Raw genomic sequence first — 16,527 nt, 5'->3', positions numbered from 1 at the left:
ATTCACATTGCATCCGACGTACGTCGTACGACGCTCCGTAACCAATCAAAAAGCAGGATTTTACTTCGTATCATCGGATCGCTTGGTCGTCCGTCATAGTCCGATGTCGGACGAAATTTTGGTCATGATTCAATATTTGTCGTACGATAACGCATAGTATGAAGGGCAATCTGGACAAAATTGGGAAAAGATGGTATACCTTACTCATCTTAATATATTATAAAGTTTATATCATTAGAGTTGTCGATAGACAGAATAGAACCCTTTTGTTACTTAGTTTGAGACATTTTAGCATACAAGATATTTTTTCATGTCAGACGTTTTTCATACAAGACATTTCTTATGGCCGGAAAGTAGGTGATAAGGTTTTCCTTGCCACCAGTGCCATCAATTAATGATACGAAGAAGAATAGAGCCCTTGAATTGTACAACTAAATGGATAACGAAATAGAGGTAGGCATATAAAAAACTGAAAATTAATATTGTCCAATAATGTAAATAATGTTTGTATTTCATGATTTTCAGGAGACTTGCGAACTTTGCTTCCAACCAATCAAATATGGCAGCGAACATACATGCGATAATGATTCATCACAAAGAATATGTTGATGAGCCGTTAACGATAATTCAGGATATAGAAAGTTTTATTGAAACGGTGCAGTAGACTCGAATACTATGGGATCATACAATTCCGTATGCAAAGAGAGGAGCAGCCAGTATTAAAAAGGATAAAAGTGGGGTTTAGGGGACCTACCTCCGATAATTTTCATATTGATATATGTTATAGAACTCACCTTCCTAAATAACACTAAAAAGGTTTTAGCCGTCGCTTACTGTTTATTAAAAAGTTATTAACAAAAGAAGTTGTATAAATATTGCATATATATACTCATGTGTATTTTTTTGCACATAGTATATACAAAGAAATATAGTAAATAGTACACGTATATGCGCGGGGGAGGGGTTCCGCCCCTCCCCCCGCACCTCTCCCCAAAAAGCCTAACTCTAACCTAATTCATAACTATAATAAATCGGTTAGGTTAGGTTAGGGTTAGGTTTTTTGGGTAGGGGGTACGGGGGGAGAGGCGGAGCCCCTCCCCCGTGCATATACGTATACTGTTTTATATATATACATCAATTTAATAGTAATTGAGAGTATTATACTTAATATTAGGTTACATAATTTTATACTATATATGTATTAATAGAAGAAATGTATATAAAGAAATTTATTCTGTTCGGATTATCTAATGGATACATTAAATTCATAATTTCGAAAAAACTATCAATACGTTTGTCAAAATCGTATGCTTTTTTAAATATAAATTTTGCAAGATAATGCGTAAAATGATTATCTAGTCTACGTTTGTGCAATGTAATAAACGATTTTCATGTGGATTATTTGCTTTTAATAATTTTTTACATCGCGGACACATTATCTCATTTCGAACGGCCTTTTTTTCACATAAGAAATCCCATAAACTGTCGAAATTATCATATATAAATATTCATGTAAATACGTTTTGAAAATTTACGTAACTCTTGGATTTACTTAAGCGACCAACTAGTTGAACGACGAAAGAGCAACTGAGAGTAATAATACAGATAATACGAAACATACCAAGTAAGAATATACACAATAGAAATAATCAAAACAGAACAAGTTTCGTAGTGCGGTGATATATATTCATATATAGCGAGTGCATAGCACGTGCTCATTCCTTAAATATATACACGGTGTCGGAAAATTACATTCTATTTATGAAATTTCTTTTGTTAATTATTTTTTAACAAACAATGAGCCACGGCTAAAACCTCTTGAATGTCATTCAGTAGAGTATCCTTGATAATATATATCAATGACAAGCTCATTGGAGGTGGGTCCCCTAAACCCCATTTTTATCTTTAAAAGGCCTGGGCTGATACCCATATAGCACGTGACATAACAAAGATATCCTGTTTATCACAAATATTTCAGAGATTGCCGAGAGACATCCATATGTGATATCACATATAGATGTCTCTTAGATATCTAAAATTTCACCAGGATATCCCTGTTGCTGAAATGTTGCAAGAGACACGCGTACCATCTAGCGGCGGAGTGGCGGAGTAGTATATGTTTTGTGAGTTGACTAATGTACAAGAGGTTATGAATGATAGACTCCGTATATTGCGGTTTCATAAAATTAGAGGTAAATATTTCAATATAATTCAATATTATCTTTATTAATAACTTTTTACATGGAAATATATATCAAGTTTTGTTATGTAATATAGGAGATTAAAAGGATAGTAATAAGGTTTGGTGACACATGATATTTATGTATGAAGTACAATACGTTTTATTTTTAATAAATTGTTTAGATTTACAATGTCCCAATTAAAAAAAAGAAAAGATTTAAAATTGATGTCAAAGAGAAATATCCGAAGAATCATTCAGTCAGAAGTTCAAAGAAGTAGTGTTGTAGATTCACAAAGTGAACATGAGACTGGCTATAATATAGTAGACAAGACTGGCTATGATACAATATTAATTAATAATGAAGATTACATTAACTTATTGTCTTTTAACGTGGAACCAAATAAACCTGCTAATCAAGATGATCCTGTTAACAATGGTGAAAAAGATACTTCAAATGACAATAACAGTGATAATAATACAAAGGAAATATATAATTTGTCAAAGATAGAATATAAAAGTAAGGAAAGTAAAAATAATTGGCAAAATGATAAATGTTTTAAGGAGAAATTAGCAGAATGAGCTGTTGATGCTAATTTGCCTCATAATAAGCTACATGATTTAATGAATTTATTAAGAACAGTGAATTCATTGTCTGAACTACAGGATCTTCCTCAAAACCCTCGAATATTATTGCAGACTCCTCGACAAATATCCAAAAGAATTGTGACTCCTAGTGAATACTCCCACTTCGGTTTAGAAAATGGGTTAAAACATTTTTTACTTTCTCATACGTAAGATTATTTGACTATAAAAATAGCAATAAATATCGATGGTCTTTCCATTTCCAAATCTAGCTCCAAATATGTTTGGCCAATTTTGGGATCTCCTGTGGGAACTAATTATGTATTTATTATCGGTTTATATACAGGAGATAAAAAACCAGATTGTTCTAATGATTTTTTAAAAGATTTTATTAATGATACAAAAAATCATTATGAAAATGGTTTTAAATTTAATGACAAATTATATAAAATTGAAATAATAATGTTAGTATGTGACAGCCCAGCAAAATCATTTATATTAAATACAAAAGGTCATAGTGGCTATTCGAGTTGTCCGAAATATCATATCCATGGAAAATATATAAAGAACAGGATATGTTTCCCAGATACAAAAGCATATCGTAAGAAAACTGATTTAGAAATGCGAGAATTGTGTGATGATGATGATGATAATAATTCAAAATTATTAAGTGTCAAAAATTAAGTGTCTTCTGAAATATCTGGCTTTGATTTGATCAATGATGTAGTTCTCGATTATATGCATATAGTGTATTTAGGCATAATGAAAAAGTTAGTAAAAACTTTGGTCAATGGAGATTTAAAGAATAGAATTGGGTATCAAATATTTGCGAGTATCTCTCAGCGCTTACAAAATTTAAAGAAGCACGTTCCTGTTGAATTTGTTAGAAAACCCAGAAGTTTAGAATTCTTGGCTGGTTGGAAAGCTACAGAATTCCGGCAAATATTACTTTATTCAGGACCTATAGTCTTCCATGGTTTACTGAAACGTAGTATATACTTAAACTTTTTAACTCTTCATATTGCAATGCGAATTTTATGTAACGAGAAGCTATTGTTGCTGTATGGGACATACGCACGCGAACTATTATTGCATTTTGTTAGTACTGCCATAAAAATTTATGGACCTGAATTTGTATCACATAATGTGCACTGTCTTCTTCATTTAGTAAAAGAATGCCAAAAGTTTGGAAATGTGGACAATTTCAGCGCATTTAAATATGAGAGTTTTCTTATGAAAATAAAAAATATGCTTAGAAAATTTGATAATGTAATTGAACAGTTGCACCGACGGTATATTGAAATTCAAACATTCTCACTAAAACCAATCAAAAACATAAAGCACCATAACTTTTTTGAAACTGTTATACATAGTGAACTTAAAGCACTTCCCGTGATATTGAATTGTTCCGGACCGTATTACCTTTCTGCGACTTGCGGCAATATTATTTTAAATAGTTCGTTGGACAAAGATAGATGCTGTGGATTACTTGATAATTCTATTTTAGAAGTGGAATTTATTACTTTTTCCGACATTGAGGGAAAATATTTTGTTATTGGAAAAAAATATAACACAGTAACGGATTTTTACTTGGAACCTTGCCCTTCATCTAATGTTGGAATTTATGTAGTGTCTGATCTATTGAAAGAAATAAGACGGTGGCCGTTATCATCAGTATGCAAAAAATATGTCAAATTTCCTATGTTACATTGTCCAACAAAGTTTCTGGTTACGTCTTTGTTGAATTCTGATGTTTAATAAGGTTATATAATTTTTACTTGGTTATAATTATTCTATAAGTGTTTCGATGTAAAAAATTTAAGAATTAGTATAATTTGAATAATATTAGTAAAAAATTAATTAGCTAAAAATTAAAAAATAATTTTGATTTATATAAAATTAACATAAATTGTTTTTCTGCATTTGGTCCTTAAAAATTAATATTTTTAATGTGTTTTAGATTATAGCCTCCTCGAGCGTAGCTCTAGTACAAGTTACAATTACAGAACACATATTGTATATTGGATCGTTATTTTTATTTATTACAGATAAAAATAATGTAAAAAATGCGGTTATGACGGAGTTTGCAGTTGTTGAATTTGTCGACGGTGTTCAATTGGTTCCTAAACTTTGGTTACAAGATGATGATACTTGTTATTGGCCAAAATTATTGGCCAAAAATAAACAACCAGTCAAAATACTACAAATTAGTTGAAAATAGACAACCGTTTAATTCGCAATGGGAAAAATGCAATGTCATTTCAGTTCTAGCAGAAACTGATGAATCTTATTGAATTACGTTTTATATTACTTTAAGACTATTTCACTATTTCACTATTTAGGCCCAGTTCCACAACTTGCTTTAAACTCCGTTTAAAGCAAGTTGTGGAACTGGGCCTTAGTATATATATTCTATTTGTATTGGTTATTACTTATTTCTAAATATGTAATTTCAGATACGTTTAAGAAAGGACTCGTAAAATTAAAAGAATCCGAAATCTTTACTGACATTAATACAGATATCGATGAAATAACTGGGAAAAATAAAAGAAAAAGAATCCAAAAACAAATTACTTCTTCTAGTGACGAAAATTGCGACGAAAATATAGAAATGGAAAAATTTCCTTCGCCTCCAAAACAGGTTAATAATAAATGTAACAACACTGTGTCTACATATTTTTCTTCGCTAAGCAGTCATCAATCCTCCTCAAAACCTTTGTGCCACGAAGCAATAAAAAAATTCGGAAGTAACAAAAACCAATCTTCCCATTGCTCATTATCTCAGTCTTCGATAAAATTTACTCAGCAAAGTGGGCAAAATCAGTTACCCGATACAGTTTCTGGACCTTTGTCCATGAATACTTCTAATTACTTTCCTGAAGAACAACGGCGTTCACCGTATCGTATACCAGTTACACATTCAGACACTTCTTCCATGAATATGTAAAGTACATTCACTTCCGCAAGTAGTAATGTATATTGGCATGATCATCCACCGAAAAGAAATGTTTCTTATACAGATTCACATTATGGTAATTAATAACAGATTCATTATGTACAGAAATTAAGGAAACACCAAATATTAAATCCATACAAATCATTTCAATTTCTACTTTTCTATTCTTTGTTTTTTATTTTGAAGTTATATCTAATTTATTTCACTTTTTTTAGATAACAAAAGTATTACAGAACTAAAAACACTGATAGAAAAATCAAACAATTTTATACGCAGATGTTTCGCTGAAACAAAAATAGATATTCATAAAATATTAGAAAACCAAGAAAATAGTTTAGTTCGACTCTCTGCACTGGAAGACCGTAATTTTGCTTCTGTTACACTTAATGACTATGTTTCATGTTTTCCTTTAAAAAGTGAAGATGATTTACAAGATTTAGAAAATAATCTTCTTTTACAAGATTTTCGATCTGCTTTGGTAAGTTAAAACCACAAAAAAACCCTACATTCAATAATAATTAATTAATTACATTGCTTTGTCTTAGGCTATGTTCGGAGAGACACTATTACTAAGAACATGCAATATCTTTGTCCTTGTCGTCTATTGAAAATTGAATATGGACAGAACACACCCATAGCGTTAAATAGCCTTCTCGAGCCTCCTCGAGCGTAGCTCTAGTACAAGCTACAATTACAGAACACATATTGTACATTGGATCGTTATTTTTATTTATTACAGGTAAAAATAATGTAAAAAATGCGGTTTTTTAAATAATTGAATAATTTTTTATATTTAATTATTCCAATACTTTTGTATAAGATAATAATAATAAGAAATTACCATTTTTATATTTTTAAATGTAGATAGAGCAGCTGAGAAAAATAGGAGGCCGCAATGTCAAGGACACAGTTCATAATTTGATGAAAGAAGTATTTACTAATGATTTAGCAGCACGATTTTCTTGGTTTGGTCTTAAAAAGAAAAAGAAGTTATGTACTCTTCGTCTGTCAAGCATTCTTATAAAAGTTGTCCATTTGAACCACACAACCACAAGAAAAGATATAATAGAACATATGAAGGCATGGCTGAGACATGCACCTATGAGATATGTTAGAGAGTAAGTCCACTAATTTCTTTTCTTTTTTATTACAATTCTTTTCTTTTTTATTACTTTCTGTAAGTTTTGTTTTTTTTATTTTTACGTACCAAAAATATCCAAAAAGTGTTTTGGATATTTTTGTTAGATGATTTTGCTATTTACCTATTATTTCTTACGCATTCTTTTCAAGCTAAATATGTTGCAAGATCTTTTCGCGATCACGAGTTTTTAATTAATGCCAATATTTCTTTCAGGTCTAACAGAAACACAACCATACGAGAAGATATTATCGAGACAACTAATGACAATTAAGTACATTAATATTAATATAATTTCTTTATATTCCTTTGCTATTGATTTCTTTATTTTTTTACTTTTTCGATATTTTTCATTGGCACTATTTTTCGTTCTTAGACACACATATATTCTCTCTACATATACAGACACAAACACACTCGTACATACTGCTAAAGCTAACTTCTTTTTTATTAATCTAAATATTATCTAAAAATTATATAATAAAACTGTGTTATCTAATGTTCCTTACATTTTCAATTTTTATAGTTCAATATTATTATTTTTAAGTTGATTATTCACGAAGTTCAAAAATTTATTTGACGTTAATACATACTACATTTAAATATTTCAACGTTAATATAAGTCTAAAACAAATATTGTTATTAGAATTATACTATATATTTACGTTTGTATTTCCTTAAATTTAATTTTATATATGTAGTCTTCAGTTTTACAAAGATTCTTTAAAAGTGATATTTTTATTTTAAATAAATATATGTTCTGTTACATATGAATTTGTTGTTATATGATTGCAGACATACGTATATATTAGGTGCGCAACTAAGTTCCCGCTATTTTTCAAGAGATGGCTCCAGTAGTAAGTGCTGGTCGAAAGTGACATAAACAAAACGTCATGAACCAAGCTTAGACATATGGTAAACAAACCGCTTTGACACATTAGTGATTTTGTTTTTGCGTCATATACTTTTGGTTGTGTGAAAATGTCTGATTTTGTGCCAAATAATCGTCATTTGCGGGAAGTGTTGCTTTTCTTCTTTCATTCGAAGAAAACGGCGGCTAAAGCGCATCGAGAATTCCAAAAAGTTTACGGAGATGCTGCTCTAAGTGAAACAACGTTCCGTGATTGGTTCCGTCGCTTCAAAGACGGTGATTTCGATGTTGACGACCGTTCGCGTGAAGGAAGGCCAAAAACCTTCGAAGACGCTGAATTGGAGGCATTGCTCGATGAGGATCCGTGCCAAACGCAAAAAGAGCTTGCTTCAGCATTAGGAGTTACCCGCCAAGCCATTTCCAAGCGATTGCATGCGTTGGGAATGATTCAAAAACAAGGAACTTGAGTTCCTTATGATTTGAAGCCAAGAGACGTTGAGCGTCGTTTTTCGCCTGTGAATAACTGCTCCAGCGGCAAAAAAGGAAGGGTTTTCTTCATCGCATCGTTACGGGTGATGAAAAATGGATTCATTACAGCAACTCAAAGAGAACAAAATCATGGGGACTGCCCGGTCATGCTTCTACGTCGTCGGCTCGGCCGAATATTCACGCTGCGAAGGTTTTGCTGTGTATTTGGTGGGACCAGGGCGGTGTTATTTATTATGAGCTGTTGAAACCGAACGAAACCATCACTGGGGAACGGTATCGAACTCAATTGATGCGATTGAGCCGAGCACTGCGCGAAAATACGAGCAGAGGCACGAAAAAGTGATTCTACAGCATGACAACGCTCGGCCTCACGTTGCCAAACCCGTTAAAACCTACTTAGAAACACTCAAATGGGAAGTCCTACCCCACCCGCCATATTCCCCAGATATTGCGCCGTCCGATTATTACTTGTTCCGTTCTATGGCATATGGTCTGGCTAATCAGCAGTTCTGCTCATGTGAAGACATCTCAAAATGGCTTGATTCGTGGATAGCCTCAAAAGACGAACACTTCTACCGTGACGGTATTCGAACTCTGCCAGAAAGATGGGAAAAAGTTGTCGCTAGCGATGGGCAATATTTTGAATGATTCATTTGTAACCATTTTTTCACAATAAAGTTGCATTTTCATCAAAAAAACAGCGAGAACTTAGTTGCGCACCTAATATCATTTATTATGTCAATCAATTCCGAAAATATTATAATTAATCAGTATATATATAATTATAATTAATCAGTATTAATTAGTATTAAAATTTGCACAACTATATCTCACTATGAAGCGTCAATTATATTTATGAAGACTAGCTAAATAACCTAAAGCTGGATATAAATCACTAGTTTATAAAAACAAAACCAATATAATTAAAACAATAACGTAATTTTTGGTAATAACTGAAAAACTATCTTCTAAAATATTCACAAAATTAAAATCCTGACTATCTGAAAGTATATAAAATTGACAAATGTTTAATCTTTCGGCGGACGCAAGCAGCATTCAATATTGCATTTTCAATATTAACGTATGAATGAGTTTAAATGGACTAATATTACAATATATTAAAAGTGAGATTAATATGTTCAAATCATTTTTCAAAATAAAAAGAACTGATTTTTTTATTCAGAAATAGTATATACAACTTTTAAGAACTGGACTTTTTGAAACTAACTAAAACTGCAGCATTCAATTCTGAGACATGCCCGCCAGAGAATTAAAATTAAAAGAAAACTGAAAAACTTGCATGAAATGTTTTATACTAAAAAAAATTTTTAGTATACTAGTAACTACCTAATAAATACCAACTAGCATAATATCAATACTATTTTCCACTCAACAATGTAAATGCAAGTTAATGTATGTTATATATAATTATGCAATTTAATGTAAGTTATATATGACAGTTTCATTATTGAGTGGGAAATTATTAACTCAGCAAACACAAGTAACAGTAACAATAACTGTTAGTTATAATTTCCCATTCAACAATATATTTCTACATAATACATACGTTATATTGATATTGTTAAATGGAAAATTGTAACTAACAGTTATGTTATTGTTACTTGGTGTTTGCTGGAAAACATATTGATATTATCTTACTGACTGTATCAGACGTTACCTTCTTGCCTCGAATGTAATGATGGTAATGGGCTTCTTCATTGCGTTGAAACAGAAGCTCTTCGTTGATCGGTTGCAAAGTGGTGAACGTTAGACACGTGCAATAAAATGTCGCTGATTCCCATGCGACAGAGAGTTGCGATAAAAATGCGTTTGGATACGATACAGGTGTTTCAAATCACTAGATTTGTTTTCTTAAAAACAGCTCGTTTAATAATCAACAAAAAAGATGTGTCTCTTGCGAGAACTCGTATAGAGAGTGGGAGACACCTAATTTAGCGCTGCGGTGTACCGGACTTGTGTAAAGAATTGACGATGTCTCTTCGGATCGCCTTAATATTTATAGTTCGCGAAAAATCAACCGTGTTCGAGCGGGATTGGTTTAATCTGGAGTCACGTTCAAACTTGAAGAGTAACGAATACGACCATCCTTCGATGTCACATGAAAGGAAACAATGTCTTGTGCTCGAGTTTTTAATCAGTATTCTAATCAGCATTGGTATTGTTGTTTTGACGAATTTACACGAGCTAGGCTCGGACAACTAGTTTACATTGTTACCTGTTCATAAGAAATGGAACAACAATAACTCGGAATGTGACATCGAAGCGTCGATATTAGCACTATTTGGAAGTTTCTTGCAAATCAAGGCATCCTCTCGAGAAATTTCCAGGAACGTGAAATTTAGATTATCTCGAGAGTTTGTTTTTATACACAGTTTTTATACACAGAGTTCACGCACTCGCTTCTTCCATACGAAACACTGACAGTTAGTATTTACTGAATATTTCATTAATTATAACATAAAAGCAACAACTTTGGAATGTCATTAATTAAAATAAAAATAAATTGGAACAACAAACATAACTAAAAATATTATAATTTCAATGTTCAGAATCGTCTCAAAATCAATCATCACTGTATTCATTTTCATTTTCTTCTTCATTCTGTTCTCCACTATTTTGCTCCTTTGACCCAATATTGTTCCTCAACCATGTACTAATTGTTTTTGTTACAATATGCAATCCTGATGATGTATATTTGAGAAGAACAGTATCTGAATACAAATAAGAAGTAAACCTGAATTTCATAGCCACGAACTTTGAAGAATTTATTGTTCTGAACATAGTTCACAAGCATGTACCGTTATAAGTGATCCAGTTTTTTTTGTTTTGAGTCCATTCTTTATGGAGATTCCCCGCCAGTAAAACTTCTTCTTTAAATCTGTAGAAAATATATAACGGCATATATTCCTTGTCATTTCCTCACATGAATTAGGACTGTAGCATTTTAATGTAAGATATTTTATCTGCAATGTATAAACATGTTTATATACATTATTGATATACATTATTGATATACACGATGAAAATTAATAAAATCATAATAAAAAGGGGATGTAAGGAAAATACAGTGAAGGAAAAATTGTTCTTTTTCTCCAGAAAGACTCAAACTTTAAAAATGCCTCAATATTAGGTAAAGGGAAAATGTCTGGCCATCCTTATGGCTTTGTTAATTGCTCAGAATCATTTGCTACAAGCATCAAGACATTCTCTAGCATTGTGTCATGATTTCTTAATTTGGCTTTTATTTCTTGTTGGTTCTTAATAATTTCCTGCAAAGATCTCTTCACTCCTATAAAAACAAAAAAGTTTTGTTCACATGGTTTACAATATATTACAAGTAAACACTAGAATACAAAAAAAGTATCAATAAAAATAAAAGTAATTAACACTGACAACTCATACCATTAAACAGATATGATTGTTGGCAACTGAGACTTTGAAGATGATAAGAATTGTCTTGGATTCTTTCAGTGGTTGTAACTGTGGGAAGATAAAGAATAAAAGCAATTATGAAAAATAAATAATAAAAAATAAAATAAAGAAAAATCGCCAAGAATAATAACTGTATTTAAAATTACTTTTCACATTATTTGACGAGACAGAAAGATGACCTGGTGAAGAGATGTGATGACTAGATGAACTTTTGAAAGGAGAAAATCTGGCTGCATCCTTTGGGAGTGATTCATTGACTTGACTATTTTTCTCCGTATAATTTTTTAACTGTGATTCACACACTTGGCGATTTCTTTTTACATAAGGGGTAATTAATAAATTGGAATCTAAATATTCCATATTATCAGTTTTGGAAAGTATCGGAGAAAGTCTTTTATAATTTGCATCGTCGAAATCATGACGAGGATGATTCATTTGAGATACCACAGTTGAAGATTTAATTCCAATAGATGGTGTAGAGTCGTTAGATATGTCACACTGTTTGTCTTTCATTTTGCTCATAAAAAAATTTGGTTTTGCAGATGTTTTCAAAGGCATCGAATTACATGAAATGTTTTATAAAACAAACGGCTTTTCTACAGATTTATTACATTTCTGCTTTGACCAAGAATCCATACTGATTGAATTTTTTACTTTTTTCTTGTTTTCCTTCTGGTAGATTTTGGGAGGAGATGATACAAGGCATCGCGTATCACTTTCTGAACTTGAATCGTCCAAACGCTTGGGTACTTTTTTCTTACGTTTGTTCCTTCCGTGTGATTCAGGAGCTGATTCAAAATTATCAGTCTCGACTGCTCTTGAAAGCTTCATTCTGGCATTTCGATAAGAATCTAATTAAAAAAAACTTTTGTAGATAAAACCAAATGATAAAATATAATAAACTTCAAAAATTTTATTAATAAATACCATATGTGCCCCTAATTTCTACTTCATACTTAGGCCATGATGAATTAACTGGCATTTTCAGCATGCTATCTTTAAATTGAGGCGGCCAATAACTCCTTCCTTTCTGTGGAGTTAGCCAAATTTCTGGTACTATGGCAGTCTCTCTCATAGACTCTGCACCAGTATTTTTATCATCTTCATAAAACCACTGTAGGAAATCCATGACACAAAACATTTGCTGCAAAATATAATACAAAATAATATATATTAAGAAAGTTTTAATAAAATAAGAAATATTGGAAAGATATAATATATTCAATCTATGATTCAAGAAAAAAAGCGACAACTAAAAGAAAAATTTACTATTAGGTTAGCTTTCAATACCTAGAATAAATGGAGAAGAGGAAATACTACGTTCCTAGTCTGATTTGGTAGAAATACACATTTGTAACATACATCTGATAACATGTAAACCTCTATATGTTCTAACAAATCCCAGACCTCATGCACTTCAAGTTTACACGACTCAATGGGATAAGAATATAAATCACCATATGACTGAAATGTTTGTACAACTATCTTGACATCATTATTATTACAGAGTAGTATGTTACGAATTAGCGCATGATGTCCATTTCTAAGACGTACACAATTGTCTGGTTTTCTATCTTTCAAAATCAAATTTTCACTTTCATAAACATGAAATTGACTTTGCACATTGTTTAAGTTGGCAGTGGGACCTCTATGATGCTCTTGAAGCAAACCTCGAGCCATTGACTTACCACAAGACTTCAGTATTTTGGTGTTCTAAAAGTCTCTTGCAAATTTGTTGCAGAGGACGGTTGGTGGACCCCCCCGTGGGCGCCACCTTGACGTGGTGGGGGGACTTGTGTGCCTTAATGAAGTACAGAGCTGTGCCGGCGGGGGTTTCGACCCCTGGCAGGTTCTACCATGCCGGAGAGATCTGTACTGAGAGGCCAGACTAAGAGCGTCCTTATTCACTCTCGGAGGGGCTGCCTCCGAGTTTCATATAGGGGCCGGAGGACCGTACTCGTACGATCCAAAGGACCCTACAGCGCGGGCAGAACGGGCTCGTGAGCCAGGTGAAGGCAACCGTTCTAGGGGAAGGAAAACCCTGATTGCAAACCCGTACTTGTCAGGACGTATAACCTGACACGATTGCGAGGGGCCAGGGTGCTTCGGCATTCTGGTACAGAGTGCAGACCCTAGCCTACCACACCGTAACCCTAGGTCATGTCTCTGGGGCCGGGGGTCTTGCCTTAATTGGCCAGACCGCGAGGCGGATCCTCTATAAAACACTACGTAATCCTACGGTTCAGGCATGCCACGCTTATGGGATGAATGGCAGGTGCGTGACCTGTCGTAAGTGGTTCCTCACCCTGGGCACCTGGCGAACCCAGGGGACATGCTAGCCTTACCCCGGGTAATGCGGGGGCTCTACCCGGGGTCGACGCCCATTTCCCGCCGTGCTCGTGGGACCAAAAATGGATTCTCGAAAATTTAAAAACAAAAACTCCGAGCTTTCGGGCTCAGGGCCTTCGGGCTCGACGGTCCTAACGGACGGGCGTAGCAGCCCGTCCATGGACCGACCACCCATTGCGGGTGATTTTTCAGAAGGGACGGGGGTTTAACAGAGGTGGAGAGAATCCGCCAGGCGGATGCCTCCTCCCCTCCCCCCGAGGAGGTTGAACAAGTGGACTCCAGAGGGCTAGCCCCTGGAGGGTCGCTAATACTCGAGGACCGACCACCGTCCTCAACCCAGCGCCTCCCTGACCGCGGGGATGGCGTGGTGAGCCCGTCGGGCAGGCAGACGCGGGCGGCCACCCAGCGAGGGATGAACATGATCCTGGTGTCCAGGAGTAAAATCCCGGTACCAGGGACCAAAAAGCCGGGCCCACTGAGCTCCAAGAAGGAGCCAAGGGGAAACCTCCCCCAGCAACACCAAAGGGATATAGGGGGACCGAGGGGTGGCACATGAGGGGACCGACGGGGTAGAGGCGGCGGTAGCGTCGGGCGGACCACAGGAGGTCCTGTGATCCGCTACGACATTTTATTGTCGCAAAGTTCCAGGATCCAGGTCCAAGGCCCTGGGAGGACCACGTTGGAGCCAATGCTGGGGGCAGGAAGCACCAGGGACCTCGGAGTAGGGAGGAAAAGGACCAGGGCAGCCACCAGTGGCAGCTCGTCGGGTGCGGACACTCTGGCTCTCGAACCGGCGAGGAAGGGGCCGGATAGGCTCCCCACGACGGGGAAGAGAGTGGGAGTAAAGAAGAAAAGAGAAATGGAGATAGAAAGAAAGAAAGAGGAGGACAGCAGGAGGCTGGAGGAAGAGATAAAAATCCTCCTCGACACGGGGATGTTCCGATCCCTGGAAGATAGGCACCCGGTCGAGGAGGTGTTTCGCGATAACGCGACGATCAACCTCCTGAGAGAGGCAAGAGTACCAGAACTGGCCTCGGAGGTGGGCCGTGCATTAGACGCGGCTCGGCTGGTCTCGCGAAGGTCCCGCACCCTGAAGGGTACCTTTGTGGGACTGCTGAACCGTGCCGTGGCCACCTCCGAGGCCGTAATGGCCACCCTGCTGGCTAGAACAGCCGAAATGGACAGCAGGGGGGAGGCAGCTTCTGAAACGAAGCAGGAAGAAGAGGAACTCCGCAAGGAGTTGAAGAAACTAAAGGTCGAGAACAGGAGGCTGGCAGAGGAGTTGGAGGCCGCGAAGGCCTCTGCTCTCTCCGCCCCTGCTCCCTCTCCCTTTACACGCCAAGGGCACTGCCAGGGGCAGGAAACTGTCGTACGCAGAAGTGGCAGGAAGCTCTACAACCGCGTCTACGACTACGGAGGAGGAGGAGAAAAGGAGCAAGAGGGAAGCTACAGCGAAGTGGAGGAGGAAGAAGAGGAGGAGGGAAACGTTCCCTTCTCTTCCACCTTCTCTAGCCAAGGGGAGGGAAACTGAAGGAGGGAAGTCGACGAGGGAAATACCCACCTACGATGACAACACTCCAGAGGACCCACCCCCCTTAGCTGTAGAACAAAGGGAGCGGAGGAAGAGCTGAACGTTGTTATGGCCGCCGCGGCTCCGGCTTGCAGCCTCAGGGAGGAGCTCGACCATATACGGGCCGAGCTAAACTCCCTAAAGGCTGCGAGCGGAACGGGCCGGGCGGCGGTGGCAGCGGAAGCTGCAGCACCTACCACACCGGAGGAAATAAGGGAAGGAGGAAAAAGGAAACAGGAGGTCCCTGAGAAGAAAGGCCAGGCCCCGCAAACACCGGTAGAGCCTAAGAAGACGAAGAGCAAGGGCAAGAAGGAAAGAAGAAAAGAACAAAAGAAGAGGCGGAAGGAAAGGGATAGAAGGATGAAGGAGGAGGAAGGGAGAAGAACCCAGGAAGGAGGAAAAGGGACGCCGGCGAGGGACCTTTTGAAGGCGATCCGGGGACCCACACAAAGGGAACCAGTGCTGGAAAGGGAAAACGCAACGTGGTCCCAAGTGGGGAGAAAGGTGAGGCAAGGGAAAGTGGAGGAAAAGAAGAAGGGGAGCTCCTCCACCCTCCCAGGATAGAACAGACCCGGGAGGGGGGCACCAAAGGCTGGGCAGAACAAGCCGAGACCTCCGCACTCGGCGGCCGTCACAATCACGTGCCCCGACGGGAAATATGAAGATTTCATGATTGAGGCCAGGCGCCGAATCAGACCGGCGGACCTCAGGATCAATGCGTCCCTGAGGGTCCGCCGGGCCCTGAATGAGGCCATGTTAGTAGAGGTGCCTGGCCTCAACGTCGGGGCGTCCGCTGACCGGCTTGCGGAGGAGCTCCGCAAGCTGGCAGCGGAAAAAGGCCCCGGTTATCGCGTCCAACGACCGGCAAAATTCGCAGCATTATGGATAGCGGCCTGGACGCGACGACCGGAGCCGAGAAGGTGGCGGCCACGGTGGC

General features: G+C 37.0%; 2 protein-coding genes across 2 annotated transcripts; one reads left to right on the top strand and one right to left on the bottom strand.

Annotated features, from left to right (window-relative positions):
- Positions 1-11,393: 11,393 nt before the first annotated feature.
- LOC112590592 (uncharacterized) lies at positions 11,394-13,351 on the bottom strand. The gene is made up of 6 exons (XM_025307607.1): positions 13,226-13,351; positions 13,034-13,135; positions 12,599-12,815; positions 12,283-12,522; positions 11,642-11,719; positions 11,394-11,528 (listed from the first exon to the last, which is right to left on the bottom strand). The coding sequence occupies exons 1-6, from the start codon at positions 13,349-13,351 to the stop codon at positions 11,395-11,397; spliced, it is 897 nt and encodes a 298-aa protein (XP_025163392.1). The 3' UTR covers position 11,394.
- A 2,308-nt stretch (positions 13,352-15,659) lies between these two features.
- Positions 15,660-16,154, top strand: LOC112590591 (caldesmon-like). Its single transcript, XM_025307606.1, has one exon. The coding sequence runs from the start codon at positions 15,660-15,662 to the stop codon at positions 16,152-16,154; it is 495 nt and encodes a 164-aa protein (XP_025163391.1).
- Positions 16,155-16,527: the final 373 nt, after the last annotated feature.

This window comes from Harpegnathos saltator, unplaced genomic scaffold (assembly GCF_003227715.2).
Source record: "Harpegnathos saltator strain DR-91 unplaced genomic scaffold, Hsal_v8.6 scaffold92, whole genome shotgun sequence".
Classification (NCBI taxonomy): domain Eukaryota; kingdom Metazoa; phylum Arthropoda; class Insecta; order Hymenoptera; family Formicidae; genus Harpegnathos; species Harpegnathos saltator.
This window is presented reverse-complemented; position numbering and strand designations above follow the sequence as displayed.

Coding starts and splice junctions, on each gene's coding strand:
- LOC112590592 (XM_025307607.1), bottom strand. CDS start 13,351: ATGGCTCGAGGTTTGCTTCAAGAGCATCATAGAGGTCCCACTGCCAAC. Junction 12,523..12,598: donor AGAAATTAGGGGCACATATG/GTATTTATTAAT, acceptor TTTTTTAATTAG/ATTCTTATCGAAATGCCAGA. Junction 11,720..12,282: donor TTCTTGGTCAAAGCAGAAAT/GTAATAAATCTG, acceptor ATCTTCCCACAG/TTACAACCACTGAAAGAATC.
- LOC112590591 (XM_025307606.1), top strand. CDS start 15,660: ATGGCCGCCGCGGCTCCGGCTTGCAGCCTCAGGGAGGAGCTCGACCAT.